We start from the raw sequence: 22,111 nt of genomic DNA, 5'->3' as shown, positions 1-22,111 counted from the left end.
CAAGTAACGTTGTTGTTTAGTCGCCATCAGCTATTCTCAAGGCATAGAGTTCATGCTCCGATATTTTTGATCAACTGGGCTGTTCCGAAATATCTGATGGCGACTGTACCTAAATATAAACACTGTGAGAGTGAAGATTCACCATTCAAGATCATGAAATTGACCCAAGTAGGTTGTTAATAATTAGTATTATAATTATTTTTTTCAGGCGGGTATAGGAGAGGTCGTACTGGAGATCAAGACATCTCGGACTGAACGGTTGCCAATCAGCGACTTCCTGCCACTCTCATTTACTGACGCTGAACACACATTTACTTTCACAGTGGGACCCGTCTGCTTCTCCTAACGCGTGATATTATGCCAAGGATAGCTTTACTATTATGTACTTAAGAAAATAACCTTTGTAAATATTGTAAATAAAATGTTGTGACAGTTAAAATCATTTGTTTATTTATATTTGACACGTTTCTAACTAGCTGGAGTAAACCCCAACAGTAGCCACATGAGCATGACTAGTCAGGTTTACGACATCTAGTAAAAAACACCACTTTCGACCACACCGATACAAATGGCGAAGTCATACATAATAATAAGTTTAAAAGTAAAGGTACATGCAAATTAATTTAATAAGAAACTAGACAAGTACTCTATATCTATAACATCACTTATTGAAAGTCTAACTATAGGTATTTTTATTACATACAGGAATATACGGGCTCCCATACTCATATTCCATTTCTACTGTTTTTATATTTACAATCACACAAAATATATGAATATTAAACTTACTTTTCTATTTACGGGATGCTTTTAACATCGATATACAAACCCCACCTGTTTAAGTCTTAAAGGTCTCTGCCCATTATACCGTACATAACCGTAACAGGAACGTGTCAGAGAAAAATATATTGTTTGTATTGAAAATAATGAGGCTATGCCCACGTAGCACGCGTGCCATGCACGGAGCATGAAGAACACGTCAATACGTTATAGGTTATAGTTACACGGGTATGACACGCCGTTGACATGCTGTTGTCCGCATCGCGTTACACTCCGTGCCTGATACGTTCCTATTACGGCCACGGTACGATAAAGTGTAGTGGGCAGAGACTAAGTTGTATCTGCAATGCCCAAATCCACCTCTAGTCACATCACATGGTAGGATTAAACTTCGTTTTAACAGAGGCCAGCCTCGATCAAAATAAGTTTCTGGGTCCTTCTTATGTTTGAACAAAAATATTAACACACGCACCTAATAGAATAGAATAGAGCGGGGCTCCTAGACGGGCCATATTTTCACTGCAATTTGTGGCCGGCAACTATTGGTGTCCCTCTCTTACTCACATGTTAGACAGGGACACCAATAGTTGCCGGCCACATATTGCAGTGAAAATATGGCCCGTCTAGGAGCCCCTTTACATAATATAGACAATCGATATAAAATAAAATAATAATCATTGCCATTTTCATTTAAATCGTCGTGAAGTGTATAAAAATATCCTCGATTAGGGCTAGACTTCAAAGGCACCTCACATAGCTAGTTTATTATCATCCTTTCCTCAACTCGACACTTCGTTTCGCATAAATTCTCAATCTCACACGAAGCTCTTAAAATTCTAACAAAAAATACTCGGTAAAAATCAGTCGCGACTTTCTCCAGTCAGAAAATTTTATTTAAGTTTAATAAATAATTGAGAAACCTGTCATCGGCCCAAATTACCTTTGTCTACTTATTATGCTTATATTTGATAAAAACATATATTTATGTCGTATTAACCTGATGTCATTTAGATCGCTTTGTAAGAGATAATCATGAATTTACTATTTTAGACCGTTTCTTTTGAGCTGACATTAAGTTTATTAATTTTATTACGATTAATGATAAAAAAAATCTGATCGGTTAATTTGGGCGGAACTGCCTATTGCCACTGAGAGGTAGTGATATTAAAAAAGTGACGGGCCGAAAAAAACATCGAGCAGTTCTCTGTTACAGAGCCTGTAAGGATCTATAATATATGGTTGGAATGTATGCAATAATGATCTTATCGCTTCCGCGTAAGTCCTCTACTGTAAAAAAATTACCTATGTTCTTTTCTGTAGTTTCTCTTAGCCCTTGCCCGTCTAGCATTGACTGTAGATGTGTCAAGAGGATTATCGTTACAAATATCTGAATCGAACTTCAAGTCACCCTGTATTATTTTCAGATACTATAAATCAATCAACATGAACTTAAACTGAGCAGTAAAACATCAGGCCCTTAAATGTACAGCAATAATAGGTAATTTTGTAATAGGTTGTTTGTTGTTGTGAAGAGGGCCAAATTTTGTGCCGGTGAGTATACTATACCAATATGAGACCAGTTATGTACACTCGAACCAACTGAATCGTGACCCACTATGGAACCTTTTAGTATAAAAAGTCATAGTGACATCGATAAGGGAATTATAATGACACTTAATGTGAGAACGTTCTACATAGGATTAGATAGAAATCAAATGTTTCGACTGTACTCGAGTTGCACGAATATGTAAGGATTTGGTTATGTATGACTATGTGAAATAGAATATAAATGCTCAGGTATTACCAGCTAATCATATATTGTTATAAACGGCTGCCATATTTTTATGACCATTGCAATAATGAAAAATATTCAGACCAATGACAAAATATAAAGGCCATAGTCGGGTTTGGGTTTCCACAAGAAGTTTTTATTAAATGGGCTCGGGTTTTTTTTTGTGAGTACCTCTTATAGTGAAGAACATTTTCTGCTGAATATGAACTGAACCTCCTTCTTTTGACAGTTCTCGACTTATTTTTTTTTTTTTAGATTTTCTTAATGTATTGTTTATCGGGATGTATTCAAGCGATTTGCTTCAAATTCTAAAATGATGTTCTTTATACCTATAGATTTGTATCGCCCCGCAAAAATCGAATACTTGTTATCACACACGTACAAGTTTCTTGCGGCGCGTTCTTCTTGGCAATGATGGTCTTTCCGAAAGCGCTGGTAGTTTAAAAGAAATGACGTGTAAAAGTGCCCATTGCGGCCTATTTACTGAATAAATCATTTGAATTGGAACTTTTGAAAAAAAAATCATGAAAAATTTTTTTATGTGATTGTGAAGTAGTGACACCTCTAGATTTTTTGCTCAGAATGGACCATACATTGGCATACTACTTACCTAAATATCTAGAGATGTCAGTACTTCACAATCACATAAAAAATAGTCATTAAAAAAATCATAAGTCAAGAACTGTCACAAGTAGAATGTTCATACTCAGCGTAAATATTCTACTCACTATATATAAGAAACTTCACAAAAAAAACCGAGTCCAATCGATGTAAGGGCCGACTTACTATGGAAACCGGACTATGGCCTTTAACTTTGACATACAAACAAATACAGTATAGACAGATAAGATAGTATTTAGTATTTATTGAACTGTTCAAAATAGGCATTTAACTCTATTATTAAATATCAACTAAATATAACAGTATAATAGGTACAGTCAAGGACTTTAATTCATGAGCCCTCATGGAACCTTTCAAAAGGAAAAGTCACTACGACTTTCCTTGTTAATGAATGCGATGCCACTATGCCATGATGTTTACTGTAGCATGGTTTCATGTTGGCTCATGAATTAAAGTCCTTGACCGTACAGTGAAAAGCCTATACTTCACCCTAAATTTCCTTCAGAAATGGCCCTGCGAATCATATGATTCCATCTACAATGCAGTTATTAAATTATAATTATTTATTTATTATTAAGCTGTAGACGATTACATACTTGACCAAATTAATGCTTGTTTTTAAACTGTCTTCCAAATTTAATAATGTTTATAATTTATGAAACTAAGAATCATTAAATAAATACTTTTAATAGTAACAATAAATCATGGTCTCTCATCACAATTATAGAATCAATTTATTTTTTGGTGATAGCGTTCTTTAAAGAGTAAGAGAATTCCACCAGTGTACAAAATTCATCATCTCGACCTATGTATATGTCCCTCTGCAGGCCACAGACATATTCTCAGAACGAGAGGGCTTGGGCCGCAGTTCCCATGCGGCCCTAGTGCTGATTGGACAATTCACACACACACCTGTAAATTTTTTGGCAGGTGTTCGCAGGTTTCCAGACAATGCTTTCCTTCGCCCGTACAAAAAGGTGTTAAAACGGAACTATAATTTTGCAAAATTTGATCAAAAAAATAAAATTACGTACGAATGCCCACACTCTTAGAGATTTAATATACACGTCAATGAGTTCTTATAATATATTTGTGTTGGAGCAATTCAGCCAATTTGTATCCGTGTGAAATATTTGTCTTAGGTAATGAAACAATAAAAAAAAGCTAATTCCCGATGGCGTGATCGAAAATTTGAAGTTTTGAAAGCGCTACCCGTTACAACTAAGCAATAATGTAGCTTTAATTTGTTTTGTCCCGAAGCTGATACGATACCAGAGATCATTACTACGGTTATGCTTATACACAACAAAAAATGTATACCAACTGATGAAAAAACGAGAAATGAGAATATGAATCGGACTCGAGTAAATACAAAATATGTTTTCGCCGTGGCGGCGCCAACCACCACGCGGTTTGTTGTCTTAGATACTGTACAGTTACTAAATTATATAAAATTAAAAAGGTTCGCCGCATTTAAAACCTGATTTACGATATGCAGTAAGACTAAAAACAATTAATAGTCAGCAACACCATGTATGCATCGTCGTAATGACAGCTACAGTGGGTTGGCAGCTACAGTATGCTTTCTAGCTAATGACATTTACTGTAGCGCCGCTGTCAAAGGTTTTGCTATGTCCTAAGACCTGCGTATTAGACGGTCTACCACTTCTAAAGGTTTAGAATAACACTAGTAGTATCAGTTAATTCCCGCATCAAGCTATAATAGTATATAATCTGAAGAAAACACAGCAATATTATCACTCGAGACACCGTAACAAAGTATTACAAATTGTTTTATTTGACCACGTTGCTCTCGATGCAACTGTTTCACATCACAATGTCTTCTAGTTTTTTCTCTACACTATCTACTGCCTGTTCTGGTGATGGCTTTTCTATGACAATGGCATTCTCCTGAACATCTGCGTCAGTAACGTCATTTTTAGTGGATGAATTCATAACGCTTTGTAGATCAGAATCCACGTTTGAATTTCCGTTACTAATAATTTGAGTACTACCCGAGTCGTGTTGTGTGGTCATAGTATCGTCAAGATCTTGGTTAGGATTCAGATTTTCTTTCAATGTCTCATCTGTTAGATCAGGTTTCCTAATCGATACTACATTACTTATTAAAATTTCGCTTTCCATTGCCGCTTCAGTACAAACATCGTCACTTCGAATTGCTTCCGAACTCTCCAATTTGCCTTGTGTTCGTCCATTACTTTTCAATCCGGCACAAAAAGAATTTTCCTCGCAAGTTTCATTTAGTAAAGATATAACAGAAGATACGCCAGTAATTTCTTCGGAAGCGGAATGAACTGAGTTTGATGTCAGTTTAGACACGTCCTTACGTTCTGCATCACTCGTTAAATTCATACATGAATCTATAGACAGAGGTTCTGGTAAAGATTCGTCAACTGTAGGTGGCTGTAAAATTAAACTTATTGTAGGTTCTTCCACATCCTTAGAGTTTTCAGAATTTGATTTGTTATTACTGTCACTTTTAAATTCATTAGCACTTTCTTTAGAGGTAAATTGGGTAACTAAGTCGTCCAGCATATTACATATATATTCGGCTTTTTCCAAATGATTAGGTTTATCGATTACATAGGTATCTTTATGTATTTCACTACTCTTTGGTGTGATACTCGAACTTTTTTCAAGTATAATTTTCGTTCTCTCCTTCAAACATTCGTCTGCAGACGTAATATCCTTACCAAACTCGGTATGTTCAGATAACAATAACCCTGACACATTACATTCTATGTCCGATGATGTGGGAAGCGGTTCTTCTAGTGGATCATTGATTAGGTGTGTATCTTTTGCATTAGTCTCAGAAGAGCATACAATATCCATACTCCCTTCAATGTTCACAGAGAGCGTTTTGTTTGTTATTTCATTACTTTGTTGAGAATCAGACTCATCAGAGTAACTCGAATTTTCAATACTAATAATATCACAAATTTTTTCCTCTTTATTCTTTTTAACTTCGTCAGAATTTGTGTCCGATGAATCAGAAATGGCTATGGGCGACTCGGAACCAGAGGACTCCAATGAAGAGTCACTTCGTCTCTCATGTTCAGAATGTAATTTTTGTAACAAATGTAGTTCATCTACATCTGAGCCAACTTCATTACTATCATCATCGCTTAGCGATTGAATGCTATTGTCATCGTGAGTAGCTTCTTCACTTGCAGTGGCTGCTTTATTATCGTCAGGTTTGGTGTTGCCGACTATCTCCTTATTTTTGTTAATTTCCGTAGGTTGTGTTTTCTTAGTAGAACTCTTTTTTGACTGTTCCTGCAGAAGTCTTTTTAGTCTTTCTTTTCTTCTTTGCTTACTTTCTAGAGACAAGCGCACATCGTTTTCTTCTTCTTCACTTTCGACGGGAGATTCTTCTGCTTCCTTGTCGTTTATATCTACTGCTTCCAGCTTTAATTGATTTTGTCTGTCAGAGAACCTGGAATCATAAACATAAATCAATGAATTTATCTTAAAAGTAATTGAAGTAACAAACAGGTAGAGTAAAGCGTTTGACATACTTATTTAAAACTTCAGTTTCTTTAGTGCTTGCCAGTCGGCGATTTTCTTCCAATCGTTTTTTTAATTCTGTGCTTTGGTCTGCAGGATCTTCTACAAGAGTGACCCTAGATGTGGCTATTCTCCATTCTTTTTCTTGTCTCCGCCTTTGTAATTTTTTACCGCAACGAATGAATAGATCCCTTGCTGAAATTTTTTATAAATACCGTAAGTGACAAAATTAATAATAATGTTGTTAACATAAATTTGAACAACATAAAAAGCCCATATAATTTTAAGATAGTCTGCCAAAATTTTGGTATCTGGCAAAAAATAATTATTGATTAAGATTTTCGTAATTTTTCAGTAAATCATTTGACAAAATTATTTGACATAGGTATTTAATTTCTAGTGTAACAAAAATTTTTTAAGTTAATGCTATAAGTCGAAATATTTTTCAATTTCAAATGATAACTTCATGATCAACTTAAACTCTATAACCTAAAAAAACAAAAAAACAGGCGCTAAAAAAACAAATAGGTACCTTCTTCCATTATAAAGGCGTCAGTCCAGTCTAGCTTATCTTCTACATTAGCCTCTTTCACGCATCGCAAAACGTCGTGAAAATCTGGGAACGTGAGCGAGTTATTTTTGTTGATCCAGGCCTCGAGCCGCTTCGCAGGCCCAGGTGCCAGACCCGGCCGCGGTTCTATCACAAGCCGAGGCTCCGACGGCATTTTTGAATTTGTCAACTGGCAGAATTTAGCGTGAACACGAACCATCTTCTCCTTGTATCTTAGAATAGAAAATAAACAAGAATGTTAGCGTTAGTATTAGTTTCTAGGGCTAATCAATGGGGACAGGGGTGCGAAGGCGAGAGCGGGGGGGATAGGGGCGAGGAAATGGTTGGTCTGAACGAGCGCGTTTTTAGGTATTTTTATGTACTACTAAAACAAATACATATTTAATAAAAAAACTAGTGTTTACCCGCGGCTTCGCCCACGTAAATCATTAGATCCAGCAGCTGAATTGAAACTTCGGGATTTTTAAAAATTCCCGTGGGTATTCCCGAAAATTAAATTGTCGTTTTTCAAATCGGTTCATAATTGACGGCGTTCTGAGGTAACCAACATAAAAAAATACATCCGAATTCATAACCTCCTTTTTTTGAAGTCGGTTATTAAAACGATGTGCGTTTTGTTTATACTGTTTTGTTCACTTTAAAACTATTGTTGAACTGACCTCAATTTGTGAAAATAAGAAAACCAGAACATACTTTAATGGTCACTTTTATACCTTACTAGCGTTTACCCGCGGCTTCGCACGCGTAAATCATTAGATACAGCAGTTGAATAGAAATTCCAGGATTTTATTAAATTCCCGTGGGAATTCCCTAAAATTACATCATGGTTTTCATTGACGTTAAATTAACACAACCATGCCAAATTTCATGATTCTAACGCCCATAGACGACACCCTGCTGTCATCCCTATTACTAATGAATGACATAAAATTGAAGATGCCAACTACTGGGACAGTGACGAGCACTCGTAAGTTTACCTTACTATTATGCTAAGTTTCACGGTTTTTGAGATATTGAGATATTATTTAGATATACAGAATGTTAGGTAATGAGTGGATAATCCTTGAACTACGGATAGAAGGCGCTTAGGACGTTATAATAAGGCTATAATAGCTTTAGTAAAAGTTGCACGGTTTCCGAGATATTTGGACTTTTAAGTTTTTTTCGAAAATGGACGACACCCCTGTTCAATGTTTTGATCATAGCACCATTTTAAGCTTTTTTTTTGCTTAATACTCTCGAGTACTTTTGTTATCAGACAGGCATCACCATTTTTGTGAGACGAAGTACATTGGTTTTTTTTTAATCCAGTGTAGTCCCACAAAAATGGTGATGCCTTGCCTATTCTATTCTAATGCCTTGATCACACGTACCGAGCAAACGGGCGAAACAGTGCTCTCGGCCGAGTACTCGGTTCGTATAAACATAGCGCCGAGTGCTCGGCCGAGCGCTCGGGCGAACGAAGCGGCAAGACAGTAGCTCGGCTCCCGTTCTATCTACTAGGCTGAGTGTCCTTCCCCGCACCCCGCACTGTCTCGCTCGCTCACTCGGCAGGTCTGAACATGTAATGTTCGCCACTCGGCCGTCACGTCACCGCGCGCGCCATTTTTGAAGTGAACTGACTGTCCTAATTTCAAAACATGTAACTCGCTTACATCACTGACTCGGCCGAGAAAAACATTTTACTGTCTCCCCGTTTGCTCGGTACGTGTGATCAAGGCATAATGAACGGAAATAAATATACTAAAATATTTAAATTTTAGATAAAAACCTTTATCTTTGTTATGAGCTTTTCGGTACAGGAAAACGTCGCAAGGAAGCTTGTACACACCTGTGTCTCAATAATTAGGTATGAAGTTCCCAATTTACACTGAGTCCGCCTGAGAACTACAACCGAAAACCTCTTAATTTGAGAGAAGGCTCAGCAGTGGAAAAATAAGACTGGTGAAACAGAAATAATATAAAGTAAAAAAGCTTACTTTTCTGTAAGTAAATACACTGAATCCTCATCATCATCAAAGTCTACTTCCTGCATCTCCAGTTTATGAATAGCTCTGTTTAGCTTTTTAAGGGTCTTCTCTAGTTTGCGGATCTGTCTCTGCTTGCTTGGATCAAAATCTCCATCTTTACCAAGACTAAAAGTTTCTTCTTCTGAAAACAGTATATTTTTTATTACCTGACCTAATGGCAAGTCATCAATAGTAGATTGTACAACAAGAGCATAAACAAGCCATTTTACCCGAGACTTTTATATAAAGGAGGATAGACACGTCGAGAGGAAAATGGGTTTAATGTTCGAGTTTTACACTCTGCTTTTCACTTCGATTGATGGCGAGGAAATGAAATATCAACAGTGGAAGCAATTGTTCACTTACTATGTACCTTTGATTGTTTATGCATCATTATATAATTATAAGTTAGTTATAAATTTCTACTTTTACTGATTTAGTAGCTTATGTCCGCGACTTCGTCTGCGCGGATCTAGGTTATCGCGCGGTGACGCCCTCTACCGGAATGAAAGGTATCCTATGTTGATCCTTAGGGCTCAAACTACCTATATACCAAATTTCATCAAAATCGGTTAAGTGGTTTCGACGTGAAAGCGTAATAGACAGACAGACAAGAGTTACTTTCGCATTTATAATATTAGTAGCGATTTTGATTGATTTCATTGATTTTTAGTTTTATATAAATTAAAAATTATAAAAAAATATATGTAGAAACTTCTTTGTTTGTAGCTGTTTACACCTGATTGCCTTGGTCTTAGACGAAGATTTTACTTTATGCACAAGAGCACAAAAAGGAATTTTATGTCGCCTAGATCCAGCATAAATACGAACTTTACGAGCATGAGCAGTCAAAAAGTAATTTAATAATATTCCACAAGAAACAAACCTTGAGTAAACATTTATTTCAAAATTTTATTGGTTACATACCAATAAAGTTTAAGTATTTTTTTTAATACACATATACTAATATAAGTTTTTTTCAGATTGTACTTGCCTTGACATACAATCTACTTAAGTAAACCAAATTTAAAATCAAACCGAACAAAGTGAATCAAAATTAAATTGCAAAATTCTAGCAAACAAATACATGGGTGATATTAAATAAAAGCTTGTAAAAACCAACCCACCTTCAGGTTTAGCTTCTTGTGTTGGCATTTGTTTGGCCATTTTTCGTTGTAAATTTAATTCATCTACAACATCTTTAATATACAAATACATCTTCTCCGGTGCAGCCTTGATAGCAGAGACTTTACTGAAGACCATATCTATAAACTCTTCCGACTGTGTGTATTCTTTAGGGACCTGCCTGTAATATGTTTTAATTTTCTTTTCTACAATTTTTTTCATATCATCAGAGTCTTCTAACTGGAGACATAAATTGATAAAGCTTAAATAAGTAGAACTGAATTCATTTTCTTCTATGTCATTGACCACTGTTGAAGGTCCAGCCACCTCTTTAGATTGGGTTGCTTTAGCTTGAACAACAGATATGTCTTCCTCTTTGTTTTGAGCTATCTCTACTGCTGTTTCTGTCACTTCAACAATATCAGGTGTTAAAGCAATGATTTCACTTTCTTTTTCTGTATTAATAATAGGTTCGTTCACTGCAATAGGATCAATTTCAATTTCAAATGTGTGCGTTTCTTCTAAGCTTGGGAGTTTATGCTCATACTCAAGTTTCTTTTTACTGTGTGGGATCTTTTTACTAGTATTTGGTTCATCATCACTGCCACCACCATTATCTGGATCAGCATTAACTGTTGTATCCTTATTTGGACTATCTTCAATCGTAACAACGGTTTCGATACTTAGCTCGCGCGTTCGTTTGGCTTTTGGTGGTTTTATTGGGCTATCCTCTATTGTGATTTCAATGTAGGCCGGTTTTTCTGGCTCCTTATTATTTATATTCTCTTGTGTAGATGAAACATTGGCTTCAGTTTGCTCTTCTGGTCTCACATACCACTGAGGACGATCTGTATATTGCACAGGGGGTTCTTCATCATCAAGCTCAACTGTTTGCACTACTGGAGCTTTAATATTTTTTATGGTGTTTATTTTTTTCGGTACGACTTTCGGAATGTTAACTATATTGCCTGAAGGTTTTACTGTAGTAACAGTCTTTTTAATTGTGACACTGGGTGGCAATTTTTTTAGTGCAGGCAAGTTTGCTATTGGAATGGGATTTTGTAATTTTGTGACACCACAATTTACAAAAGGTTGTGAAACATACTTTTTTACTTGACTAAAGGGATTTATTACTAATGGCATCCTGTTTTTATTCATGTTTGCATTGGACTTCAATAAAACTTTTTTTTTCGCAATCCCTTTTAATGGTTTTTGAACCGGCTTATCTGGTGTTTTCATTTGCCTGGCTTTACTGGCTTGAGCTATTGGCTTTGGTAATTTGGTCACAGTGATATTTTTTCCTGAAAATAACTTCTGGGTATTCATGGGATTCAACTTAACTGGTTGGATGGTGACTCCGTGTATCTTCGTTGGAATATGTACCATTGCATTTTCGACAGTTTTCATCTAAAAAAAATATGGAGTAACAATTATATGATAAAGACATTATAAAAATAATAAGGTAGGGAGGTCAATTTCGCTTATCCTGTATACAAATAACCACAGATTATACTGACCAAAATCTGTAGTGTGGGATGGCATTTAAGTAAATAGTAATAGTAAAACTCCATTAGTTTAAGGGCGGTTACAGACTACCGTTTTATACGCGCGTAAAAAGCTCGTTTTTAAAAACGTGTGTACGCGCGCACAGGTGCGGTTTTGTTTTCTTCGAGCGTTAAGCATAAGCATAAGCGCGAGCGAGAACGTGTGCTTTGACCAGACACGAGCAAACATGCAGGAATGAGCGCGTAACGCTCCCACGCTTGGGAACAGTGCATTTTTCCGGAATTAAAAGTAGCTTATGTCACTCACGGGCCCATAAACTATCTCTATGCCAAAAATCACGTCGATCCGTCGCTCCGTTACGGCGTGAAAGACGGACAAACACACAAACACACTTTCGCATTTATAATATTAGTATGGATGTCTCATAATAGCTTAAGTAATATTAGTAATAGTAAGGTTTTGTATATAATACTTTTACTGTCCTATCTTCAATGTCAGCTGTAAGAATAACAACATCATTGTCTTCTAATATATAAAATTCTCGGGTTACAATGTTTGTGATCACACTCCTCTGAAACGGCTTGATCTATTTTTTTTTTGTGTATATTCAGTAAGTGACAATAGGACGTAAACTATTTTTCATACTTCTACGCAGACGGAGACGCCGGCAACAGCTAGTAATATTATCGCGTCGTTTTGTCTATATACATCTGGCCTTCAAAGCAAATTCGCTTTAAATCAAAAGGAAAGATTAAGTTGAAGACTTATGAACTCATATTAATCCAAACAACATGTTATTATTAAAAGGGCAAAAGAAAAACATAATTATCCAGAATTCACTTGTCTACTATTTTCTGATAATGACTATCACATAACTTGATCAACTACACAGTTTAACCAACACACTTTCGCAGAGCAATAGAGCACCATAATTTTGTGTAACAAAGACAAAAATAAACACAATCTATATTAAATTGGGACCATGTTGCTGATGCACTAAGTGTTTTCAAAATGGTAAATTTAATTAGCATATTTTTCACTTAAACATAAGCATATTATAGGCTGTAATAACCTAGGGTACTTCTACTAAGTATTAAGACAAATTTAAGGGGTAAAATAAATATTTCGAGTACCACAACAACATAACACAAATAGGCACAATTATGACAGAGACTGCAGTAACACGTAAATATTTTCAGGACTGTAGACTATACAACTTTAACCTTGCAAGGCCCAACACCCTAAATTTAGAACATATGCCAAAGCTTGTTTCAAATTCTAATGGTCAAAATTAGACATGGTCTACATGTATGTAGTCTTACGAGGTTAATGTAAGTATTAATCAACCATTAACAATAATCATGTAAAACTGACAGTAAACTTTCGCTTATTTGACATAATTGTTGGCATGTATTTACATGTCTGTATTTGGGATAGACTGCAACCATGAAGAAACTCAAAAGACAAAATATCAGAAAACCGACCAAGTGCGAGTCAGACTCGCGCATGAAGGGTTCCGTACCATTATCTATACAACATTAGACATTAGCAAAAAAAGCAAAGAAAAAACAAGTTTGTTGTATGAAGGGAGGGGCTCCCCTTAAAAAAATATTTTATTTTAATTTAATTATTTATTTTAAAGTGGTAATACAACTAAATATTCTGTATTTCAAGTGTCTACCTGTTGCCGTTATTAATATAGAGCGAAAAAACAGCAAAATATCATTTTTGTTTTATGGGAACCCCCCCTTAAATATTCATTTTATTCTATTTTTAGTATTTGTTGGTATAGCGGCCATAGTAATATAAAATCTGTGAAAATTTCAAGTGCCTAGCAATTATGTCTCAAGAGATAGAGCCCTGTGACAGACGGACGGACGGACGGATGGACGGACGGACAGACAGACAGCGAAGTCTGAGTAATAGGGTTCCGTTGGCACCCTTTCTTTGGGTATAGAACCCTAAAAAACAGTAAAAAAATGGTATCTCGATAAGGACAAATACCTATCAGAGAAGGAAAAAAGAGCAAAATTCCTATGAACCAGTTCAAAAGTAAAAAGAAAAGGAAATCTGGCCTGTCAGGTATGTGCTGTTAGGTATATAAGTATTGCATAATATAAAGACCAGGTCACAAATGACCTTGCTAAATTAACAAAATTGTTAAAATATTAAATAAATATTAAATTGTGAAAAGAGATTAACTCATCACTAGCGCCATCTATTCATACTCTGTAGTAGTTAGTTTTTTTTTAATACACTGTCTTGTCGCCATCTTATGTCAAGTTGTTTTCCTTCCGTCTCATCACAATATTATAATAAAAGTATCAGTAGCAATCAATTCAATTAAATTTCAATTCTAAGAAAAATGGTACAAACCCAATTTTTTAAAATTATTTCTAGGATATATTTATTTAAAATATTATTTAATTTTTGTTGCATATTAAAAAAAAACAATTATACAATAAAAATTAAAATAATAACAAAATATCAAAAATAGTATGGCCAACGAGACCTGCTGGACGGAACGGGGATCACCTCCTCTATCTAATTGGTCATAAAAAAAAACATTTTTAAATTAATCCCTGATAGCTAAACAATAAAAGACTATGATTAATGATTATGATTAATTTTGTAGTAGCATAATCTAAATTAGCAGGGCCTGGAAAAGGGTTAAAGCCATAGCAGATGACACAAACAAAAGAAGCTAATTATAGAGGTAGAGACAGTAGCCACCACAGTAACAACCAATTTATGGCATACAGACAGGATTATCAATGTATAAAATGAATAAGCGGTATAACTATTATAATCAAGAGTGGGAGAATCAGCCATGTTTTCACATAAGAGTGCAATCCACTAATGATGACAATTTGGAAAAAATAAGATTCAAAAAAGAACTAATAATTCCACATAATAAATAATATGGTAATGAAGTCTCTACAAAACAAAAAAGGAATAGGTTTTTGAAATAACAGGTGTTTTTCTGTATTCTTATTAAAGCCAATAAAATATATAAGTAGGTTAATATACTAAAAATTAAATTAGGTTGACTATAATTAGGATAAAAATTAATGGGTTCCAATATATTTGCAAAAGTACAGAACAACTGAGAATCGATATTCACACTTTCACAGTAAATATAGGGTTTATTTACCTCTGTTTTCGTCAACATACATAACTGCCGTTTTGCTTTGGTGTTAAAGTAGAAATTCAATATGCTTAAAAAACATGAACAATCTACAGTGTGAAAATGTATATAAGTACATACGTTATTAACCCTTAATTTGACAAAAATAAAAAGCTCGTGATTCAAGCTTCGTCGTAATTTTGGAGTCCTGAAAATTCTATGTATAAAAAAAAACAAAAAGCAAGCCTTAAATGTTGTCAAATATACTGTACACTGCCAAATTAAGGTTAACATTAACTTATTCTTGTAATCATAATCATATTAGTAAAAAAAACTAGCACCGGTTGGACGTAGTTGAGGGTAAACGTCAGAACGTAAATGGAGCGCCTAGGGCAGCCATCAACAGCCACATCCATCCTACGTCGATAGTTCGTTTTATAAAACAATGTAACTTTACATGGACGCATTCGCTGTGTCAATCGATTGAAAATTAAAAATAAAGACTAAAATTGTAATACCTTTTTACGCGGTGGAACCTCCGATTCTTCATCGGAAGACCCAAGTTCTATCACATCTTCGACTTCCATGATGTTTTCTAGCGCAATTTGAACTGAACTCCGATATGTTCTTACTTTCGCTGTAGATATGTTTGATAACAAAATATCCCATTTAAAACCAATAAGTGTTTAGGCCTGATATTCGCAGAATACCCAGCGCTATAACGCTATTATAGGCGCCATCGCAACACAGATAATGAAATGAAAATGACACTTGAAGAATTACAACCACAGAGTACTTTTTTATATACAGCAGGGCTACTACAAAACTCGTAACTCGAAGTTCGTGTCGTGCGGTCCCTCTGACACATATTATTTAATACGAGAGCGAGAGGGACGGCACAATACGAACTTCGAGTTTCGTAATCTTGCTGATTACAACTACCTGAGACAACCTACACAGTCCAGTCCACTCCACGCCACAAATAAAGTGCGCCTTTTTATGCAGTCAGAGTAGGTACATACATACAGTACGAATTTGGTACGAATATTTTGGCCGGATATGGAACCCTAATAATGAGCCATCGAGCCTCAGTACTTTTGCTGCCAGACCATTTTTATCTTCGTATCTTTTGTTCATTGCTATATATCCCATCCTAACCAAAGAATATATTGATAGATAATTAGACTTGTACCGTTAGCAGGCATATAAACATGTTTCTAGTGGTAGTGGCACCAATTGGTACAGTGGTATTTCACTTTTCAAGGGCTACATCAAGCGAAACGACCTCAATTTTAGTTTAACAGTATATAAAATAAATAAATCGTGGTAACTATTTAATTAACGCAGGCGCAGACATTATTTTGATTTTTTTTTTTCAGTGTAATGTAAATGTATATAAATACAAAATTTAAACAATGATTTGGTTTTAGTATAATTCATGTAATACCTTTGTGATTTATTCATTCATTCAGGAGTGCTACCACGAAACTCGAAGTTGGAAGTTACGGGCTTCGTTTCGATGATTTGCTACCACGAAGTTACTTCGATTTCGTTTTCGATCCGATATACCTTTGTTATACTAATCAAAATATCAATCATTAGAACGGACAATGAAATGTAATCTTTTCCGAAGTATTCTTGAAATTATGGAATCTAAGTAGAATACCAATACCAGCCTCAGTCAGTCTGTGTTTTTATGTTTTACCTGTGGCAATAGTATTCAGCAGGGCTACTATGAAACTCGAAACTCGAAGTTCGTATCGTACTGTCCCTCTCGCTCTCGTATTAAATAGTATAAGTGTCAGTGGGACCGCACGACACGAACTTCGAGTTTCGAGTTTCATAGTAGCCCTGCTGACTGTCTGACTAAACTAAGGTCTGACTCGCCTGTGATTGGTCTAAAATAAACTTATTTAACATTATTATCTAGTTACCAATCAAATCTACACATAAATATAATTATTTTATTAATTTACTAATCGTATAAACGTTGAAACAGTGTGTACAAAAATACCCTGTCAAAATAAGTCGTGGTTGTAATTTCTATATATCGATTAGAATAGGACAATGATTAAACTTTTTTCACTAAAACAGCAAAAGAAAGATGAGGAGGGTACAGCGAGAGCTGGTGGATCACAAAAGAAAGCAACAGCAGCTCAGCTACGGATCACAAAAGGTAGGAATACGGAATAATACTATAATGATGAAAAATTTCATCTTAAGTTCTACTTTGCAGTGCTGAATTCACATCATTGTCTCATCTCATCGAGAACTAACAAATCTACACGGCGTAACCTACGTCACCAGTAGTTATTTTGCATCTTTCGATTATTTCAATCATACCGCCATTTAAATACCTATTTTTAAAAGTTGCGCTATTTCTTTTCAGATTTGAATGAATTGAATCTGCCTAAACATGTAGCACAGAGTTCCCTGATCAAGATGACTTATTGAACTTCAAACTGATTATATGTCCTGATGAGGGCTTTTATCGAGGGGCCGATTTGTATTTAGTTTTAGGTAATCCTCATTTAACTTATTTGCACCTATTTTCAACATTTACTGGAAGCTGAACTTATACCCATCTTAACTGATTATGGCTCCTCAAATATTCACTTAATCCTAAAATTTTGCAAGAATCATAACAAGATAATCATGTATGTTGCCTTACACAAATAATGTGCTTAAAAAAACTCCCTGAGTTAAATATATGGAATGGACTCCATTCTATATTTGTAACTTCATTCTCTATTCAATGGAGTGCCTCAATCAATTTTATATTTGAACTTTATTTGTTATCTTACACAGCATACCTAATACTCTTTATTACAAGCTTAATTTTAACAACTTTTTTAAATTTTAAATTGTGTTATTTCATACTTTGTCACAAATAAAATATTGCAAAGTTTCTTTCTTTCTTTAAATGAAAATTAAAAAACAACACAATGTGTAGGTATTTTTAGTATTCAAGTTCTCTTGTAATTTGTTATGGATATATATGTATTCTGAACATTCGGATGGATGACAATGCAAAAACAGTGAATAAAAGTAAATGAACTAGAAATCTTTTTTACCAAAATCTACATTTGCATACCAAATTTCAAATCAATGCCATTAACCGTTGAAGAGTACCGTCCTGCGGAGACGATCCTGGCTGGACTACCAGGATGTTACTACCAGATTATTGTATTGCACTCAATTTACATAAGTAGGTACTATGCCAAATTTCAAGACAATCCAACTACTAAAAGTGTGTCAAATTTAACTTTCAAGATTAGAGCCGCACATACAAATTATTAAATAAAAGCTACAATAAGTAGCAAAATTTAAGTAGGTACTAATAGTTCATCATCCTTTAAGTAGGCATAATATACATGCAAGATTTGAAGTCAGTGTTTCTTTGTCTACTGTATTTCTAATGCTTAATAAAATAAAATATAGAATAATGTACTTATGTTACACTGGCTCATGATACAAACAGAGTTTGAAGTCGGATTCTGCTTATACTGGGCAACTTTATGTAAGAAAAAGAAAGAAAGAAAGAAAAAGTTTATTCGGCAATATACATTAACTTGTAGGTAGCTTAAGTAAAGTAAACTTATAGCTAGCCGAAAGGGCTGGCAGCTCAGCAATGCTGAGGTACGAAACCACAGCGCTCATTTTCAGCTGCAGCCAAATAAACAAAAAAAGAAAAATGGATTTGACACCTTGAAAATATGTTATATACATTATGTGCACGTCTGACGGAGATTCTGCAAAGGGATAAGTTAGCCTTTGTACATGATATAGAACTTTTTTTATATAAGGTCGAAACAAGAACAAAATAGCACTCCTAGCTTGAAACCCACTGACAGCAGAGTGGTGCGTTTGTAACATTCGAGCTAACATGAAAGAGGCCACACAGCGGAAATAAGCGTGGCGCGGTACTCTAAAATCGCAAAGCCGAGCCAGATTGAGCAAAAATTTGGTGTAAAAAATATCAAAAATGGAACCGACTACAATAACTTTGAAAATATTTTTCTAGGTACCTACTACCTCACCTACATACTATGGGTTTCAAGCCCTCCTGCTGGGTCGTTCTGAGTCACAGACTTTGAACTAGTAGGTACCTAGATAAATATTTTCAAGGTTTTTGTAGTCGGTTTAATTTTTTGTTATTTTTCATTTTTTTGGTTTTACTTTTTTTGTTGAAATTTTTCTTTATTTCTTTCTTTTTAGTGATTCGAAGCAAGAGTATCTCACAACGATTCCATTAAGGCCAATCACGGCTTAATAGAGTTACGTTGCCTACCTTCCGGCTTCATCATCAGATCAGTTTGAAAGAATCATTAATTTAAAGCTTCTTAGTCGCTTATCTAGGTTTATTAATCATGATCATTTAGACTCGCGAGCATTACTTAGCTTTGACGAGTTCCATTGGCAATCTACGGTCTTCTTCATCAGGCATCTTCTTGCAGGTGGTAGGACTTGTGCAAGATCCGCCCGGATTGCTACCACCATCTTTCTCGCTAATCCTGCCGTGTAGCAGCAGTGCTTGCACTGTTGTGTTTCGGCGTGGAGAGTAAGACAGCCGGTGAAATAACTGGCACTTGAGGTATCCCATCTTAGGCCTCTATAGTCTATTTAGGATAACATTGGACTCTAGAAGGTCACAGAAGAAGGGTTCTAAAAATTTTTTGTGAAGTTGTAATAATGATGATGATGATGATGAATAAAAGAAGTAATAAGATGAAGTTATAATTTTTTTTACAAAATAACGCAGTATTAATACGTAATTTGCTACGTATTATTAATTCGATTTATATTTGACGGCCAGATGGCCTAGTGGTTAGGAGAACCTCACTACGAAGCTTGAGGTCCCGGATTCGATTCCCTTGTCGGGGCAGATATTTGTATGAAAAATACGAATGTTTGTTCTCGGGTCTTGGGTGTTTAATATGTATTTAAGTATGTATCTATCTATATAATTATATTTATTCGTTGCTTAGTACCCATGACACAAGCTTTGCTAAGCTTACTTTGGGACTAGGTCAATTGGTGTAAATTCCCGTGATATTTTTATTTTTTTATTTATACATCATTTAGTAACTGTGTTTCGAGAACTCATCCGTTTTCATTCCCTGTTTAAAAATATTCTACTCGTAGTTACTGCTATGAAGTTGAAGCTTTTTTCCATTCCAAATTTCATCAAATTTGGTTAAGTGCCATAGTTGATGAAAAGTTAACTAATCGTATTATAGATTAAAGACAGTCCATGACATTAACAACCAAACTGACGATTAAAAACTATAAATAATGTACAGAATATTTATTAGGTAACAATATTTTATAAACGTCCCGTTTCTTGCATAATGTGCAATCCACTAATTGACAATTTGGTAAAAATTTCAAAAAAAATAATAATTCCACATAATAAATAATATGGTAATGAAGTCTCTACACCAAAAATTGAATAGGTTTTTGAAATAACAGGTGTTTTTCTGTATTCTTAGAAAGCCAATAACATATTAAGTAGGTTAATATACTAAAAATTAAATTAGGTTGACTATAATTAGGATAAAATTTTATGGGTTCCAATATATATTGCAAAAGTACAGAACAACTGAGAATCGATATTCATTTCACAGTAAATAAAGGGTTTATTTACCTCTGTTTTCGTCAACATACATAACTGCCGTTTTGCTTTGGTGTTAAAGTAGAAATAATATGCTTAAAAAACATGAACAATCTACAGTGTGAAAATGTATATTTGGTACATACGTTATTTTAATTTGACAAAAATAAAAAGCTCGTGATTCAAGCTTCGTCGTAATTTTGGAGTCCTGAAAATTCTATGTATAAAAAAAAACAATAGGCGTTAAATGTTGTCAAATATACTGTACACTGCCAAATTAAGGTTAACATTAACTTATTCTTGTAATCATAATCATATTAACGCTGGGTAGTACTAGTGTTTTACTCTTAGTTGAAATAAACGTAAAAAAAATTGTGGCCTATACATCAACAGAAATATCGAAATCATGTTCGTTGTATGGAAACAATGAAACTTTCATCAGACTTCGCTTTCAACAAAAGAATTAATGCATTATATTACCCAGCAATAACCTCCGATTCTTCATCGGAAGACCCAAGTTCTATCACATCTTCGACTTATGCGTTTTCTACGCAATTTGAACTGATCCGATATGTTCTTACTTTCGCTGAGAATGTTTGATAACAAAATATCCATTTAAAACCAATAAGTGTTCCTGAGATACCCAGAATACCCAGCGCTATAATATTATAGGCGCCATCGCAACACAGATAATGAAATGAAAATGACACTTGAAGAATTACAACCACAGAGTACCTTTTTATATACAGCAGGGCTACTACGAAACTCGAAGTTCGTGTCGTGCGGTCTCTCTGACACTTACATTATTTAATACGAGAGCGAGAGGGACGGCACAATACGAACTTCGAGTTTCGTAATCTTGCTGATTACAAATTACAACTACCTGAGACAACTACACAGTCCAGTCCACTCCACGCCACAAATAAAGTGCGCCTTTTTATGCAGTCAGAGTAGGTACATACATACAGTACGAATTTGGTACGAATATTTTGGCCGGATATGGAACCCTAATAATGAGCCATCAAGCCTCAGTACTTTTGCTGCCAGACCATTTTTGTCTTCGTATCTTTTGTTCATTGCTATATAGCCCATCCTAACCAAAGAATATATTGATAGATAATTAGATTAGTACCGTTAGCAGGCATATAAACATGTTTCTAGTGGTAGTGGCACCAAGTGGTACAGTGGTATTTCACTTTTCAAGGGTTACATCAAGCGAGACGACCTCAATTTTAGTTTAACAGTATTTAAAATAAATAAATAGTGGTAATTATTTAAATAACGCATGCGCAGACATTATTTTGATTTTTTTTTCAGTGTAATGTTTATATAAAGACAGAATTTAAACAATGATTTGGTTTTAGTATAATTCATGTTATACCTTTGTCAAACTAATCAAAATATTAATCATTAGAACGGACAATGAAATGTAATCTTT

The 22,111-nt window shown here is 34.9% G+C and overlaps 3 protein-coding genes across 5 annotated transcripts in view; 2 read left to right on the top strand and 1 right to left on the bottom strand.

Annotated features, from left to right (window-relative positions):
* Nucleotides 1–1,294, top strand: part of LOC141426729 (uncharacterized) — a 33,735-nt gene extending 32,441 nt beyond the window's left edge. For both annotated transcript variants that reach the window (XM_074085874.1, XM_074085864.1), the window contains exon 32: nt 209–1,294. In XM_074085874.1, the coding sequence (XP_073941975.1) occupies nt 209–346 (138 nt within the window). In that variant the 3' untranslated portion in view covers nt 347–1,294. The remainder of the gene's footprint in view (nt 1–208) is intronic.
* Nucleotides 434–15,818, bottom strand: LOC141426741 (uncharacterized). 2 transcript variants are annotated; one of them, XM_074085885.1, is made up of 6 exons: nt 15,578–15,818; nt 10,429–11,833; nt 9,272–9,443; nt 7,254–7,504; nt 6,733–6,916; nt 434–6,650 (listed from the first exon to the last, which is right to left on the bottom strand). In XM_074085885.1, the coding sequence occupies exons 1-6, from the start codon at nt 15,644–15,646 to the stop codon at nt 5,021–5,023; spliced, it is 3,711 nt and encodes a 1,236-aa protein (XP_073941986.1). In that variant the 5' UTR covers nt 15,647–15,818; the 3' UTR covers nt 434–5,020. The 2 variants fall into 2 exon arrangements, with proteins under 2 accessions (XP_073941986.1, XP_073941994.1); XM_074085893.1 differs by having other exon boundaries at nt 9,272–9,440.
* A 1,092-nt stretch (nt 15,819–16,910) lies between these two features.
* Nucleotides 16,911–17,552, top strand: LOC141426795 (NEDD8-conjugating enzyme Ubc12-like). The gene is made up of 2 exons (XM_074085979.1): nt 16,911–17,235; nt 17,449–17,552. Exons 1-2 carry the CDS (start codon nt 17,127–17,129, stop codon nt 17,511–17,513), a joined length of 174 nt encoding a protein of 57 aa, XP_073942080.1. The 5' UTR covers nt 16,911–17,126; the 3' UTR covers nt 17,514–17,552.
* The last annotated feature ends 4,559 nt before the right edge of the window (nt 17,553–22,111 follow it).

This window comes from Choristoneura fumiferana, chromosome Z (assembly GCF_025370935.1).
Source record: "Choristoneura fumiferana chromosome Z, NRCan_CFum_1, whole genome shotgun sequence".
In the NCBI taxonomy this organism is placed as follows: domain Eukaryota; kingdom Metazoa; phylum Arthropoda; class Insecta; order Lepidoptera; family Tortricidae; genus Choristoneura; species Choristoneura fumiferana.
The sequence above is the reverse complement of the archived record's forward strand: the minus strand, read 5'-3'. Positions and strand labels throughout refer to the sequence as shown.